A 2,500-nucleotide genomic window follows, 5' to 3' on the forward strand; every position below is an offset into this window, starting at 1 on the left:
CCTGTTCACCTCGGAGACGGCCACGGCCTGGCTGAGCACGCCTGGTGAGAACGGCTGGTCATCAACGCCATCCTCCTGACCCTGCCGGGGTGGGGGGGTGGTCAGTCCCCATTCTGGACGTAGAGCCTTGTTTCCAACTTACCCATGACGTTGTTGATTGATGGAGAACATTCTCAGCTGATTCCATGCTGTCCCTTGTTCGGGCGTTAGCGGCATGCTAATGCTAGCGCAATCAATCCGAAATTGCTAGCATTCGAACAAAACTCATTTATAAACACTCCAAATAAGTACGGATCTCCAGAGAAACTAAACTCCTCATCAGTCAAGCCAAGTCAGACATATCCCTTTCGAACGTGGCCATTGCAACTTGATGGTAAGAGAATAGTCCACTCCTCTGTTCCTTGTTGTTGTGAAGACAATAGTGCCGGCTAGTTATGTATCGCTCCGCCGCCCTATTTACAGAGAGATATGTGAGCCATATAGATCCGAACAAACTAATGGGTTCAACGATAGTTGGACTTCAAAAATTATGTTATAAAAACTCAAATGAGCCCTCGACAGACTGTCCTCATATTTGATTTGATTTGGGTGCACTGTGTTTAAGTGAGTTTTCTTTGATTGCTAGCTGCTAGCATTAGCATGCCGCTAACGCCCGAACGAGAGACAGCATGGAATCAGCTGAAAACTTTCTCCATCAATCAACAACATTATGGATAAGTCGTAGCCTAAATGAGGCTCTATGTCCAAAATTCTGAACTAGCCCTTTAACAGCATTGTCCTGTTGCTGTTGGGCGGGGTGTAGGTCATTCTGTTCTGACCACACCTTGCCCTCCACACAGTCAGGAGAGGGTGTAGGTCATTCTGTTCTGACCACACCCTGCGCTCCACACAGTCAGGACAGAGGCTCCTATACAACCACCTGCTAGCGCAGTCCCCAACGATCACCTGTCTGTCCCCAACAATCACCTGTCTGTCCCCAACAACCACCTGTCTGTTCTACCAGCCTGGGGGCCGCTGGCCCCTCTTTATCTGAGGCTCTAGGGGAGGAGTCAGGGTTATCTGAGACTCTAGGGGAGGGGTCAGGGTTATCTGAGACTCTAGGGGAGGAGTCAGGGTTATCTGAGACTCTAGGGGAGGGGTCAGGGTTATCTGAGACTCTAGGGGAGGAGTCAGGGTTACTCTTGGCTCATTCACAGGGATTTCCAGTATTATTTCAGATGTGATGAGGTTGATGTTGATGTTGAACACCTGTCTCTCTCTCTCTCTCTCTCTCTCTCTCTCTCTCTCTCTCCCTCCCTCTCTGTCTCTCTCTCTCTCTCTCAACTCTCTCTATGCGGTCTCTCTCTGCGGTCTCTCTCTCTCTCTCTCTCTCTCTCTCTCTCTCTCTGTCTCTGTGGTCCCTCAGCTCTCCAGGAGGACAGTATGAAGGTGTCTCAGTATCAGCTCCTGCTGAATAGACTGCCCAGGGTGAACAAGGCCACGCTCAAAGCATTGGTCAACCATCTGTATTGGTGAGACACACACACACACACACACACACACACACACACACACACACACACACACACACACACACACACACACACACCTGTTTACATTTGAGTTGTCAAGTAAATTAAATCAATCAGTCTGGAAGTGGACATTGTATGACTGTGTGCGTGCGTGCGTGTTTGTGTGTGTGTGTGTGTGTGTGTGTGTGCGTATTTGGCCACAGTGTGCAGCGGTTTTCAGAGCTGAACCAGATGAACCTCCATAACCTGGCCATCGTGTTCGGCCCCACGCTGTTCCAGACGGATGGGAAGGACTACACGGCCGGCCGGGTCATTGAGGACCTCATAGAGCACTACACACACATCTTTGATGTAACTATGAACCGCAGCCACACTCCTGTCAACCCCTCATTAACACGCGTCTGATCCATCTCATATGCGCCACCTCCACCTTCAGCTGGCCCAGGGAAAAGTCTGCCCCCTGCTGGTCGCTCCGCTGGAAGCTTGGTGACACGTTATGTTTGAAGTTCTATCCCATGGTTCTGTTATGGTTAAAGTCCTATTGTCTTATGGTTGAAGTTCTATCCCATGGTTCTGTTATAGTTAAAGTCCTATTGTCTTATGGTTGAAGTTCTATGGTTGAGGTCAATGCTGTGTGGTTGTGTTATGGTTAGTCAAAGCTGTGTGGTTGTGTTAAGGTTGAAGTCTGCTGTGTGGTTGTGTTATGGTTAGTCACAGTTGTGTGGTTGTGTTATGGTTAGTCACAATTGTGTGGTTGTGTTATGTTAGTCACAGTTGTGTGGTTGTGTTGTGGTTAGTCACAGTTGTGTGGTTGTGTTATGTTTAGTTAAAGCTGTGTGGTTGTGTTAAGGTTGAAGTCTGCTGTGTGGTTGTGTTATGGTTGAAGTTAATGTTGCGTGGTTGTGTTATGGTTAGTCAAAGCTGTGTGGTTGTGTTGTGGTTAGTCAAAGCTGTGTGGTTGTGTTATGGTTAGTCAGAGCTGTGTGGTT

General features: G+C 48.4%; 1 protein-coding gene across 1 annotated transcript in view; it reads left to right on the plus strand.

Annotated features, from left to right (window-relative positions):
- Window positions 1-2,500, plus strand: part of arap1 (ArfGAP with RhoGAP domain, ankyrin repeat and PH domain 1) — a 76,659-nt gene that overhangs the window by 59,275 nt on the left and 14,884 nt on the right. The window contains exons 19-21 of the mRNA XM_084441364.1: window positions 1-44; window positions 1,406-1,511; window positions 1,715-1,862. The exon at window positions 1-44 is cut by the window's left edge and continues 169 nt beyond it. Coding sequence (XP_084297490.1) covers window positions 1-44; window positions 1,406-1,511; window positions 1,715-1,862 — 298 coding nt within the window. The remainder of the gene's footprint in view (window positions 45-1,405; window positions 1,512-1,714; window positions 1,863-2,500) is intronic.

Source organism: Borostomias antarcticus (assembly GCF_949987555.1).
Source record: "Borostomias antarcticus genome assembly, chromosome: 1".
NCBI classification, from domain to species: domain Eukaryota; kingdom Metazoa; phylum Chordata; class Actinopteri; order Stomiiformes; family Stomiidae; genus Borostomias; species Borostomias antarcticus.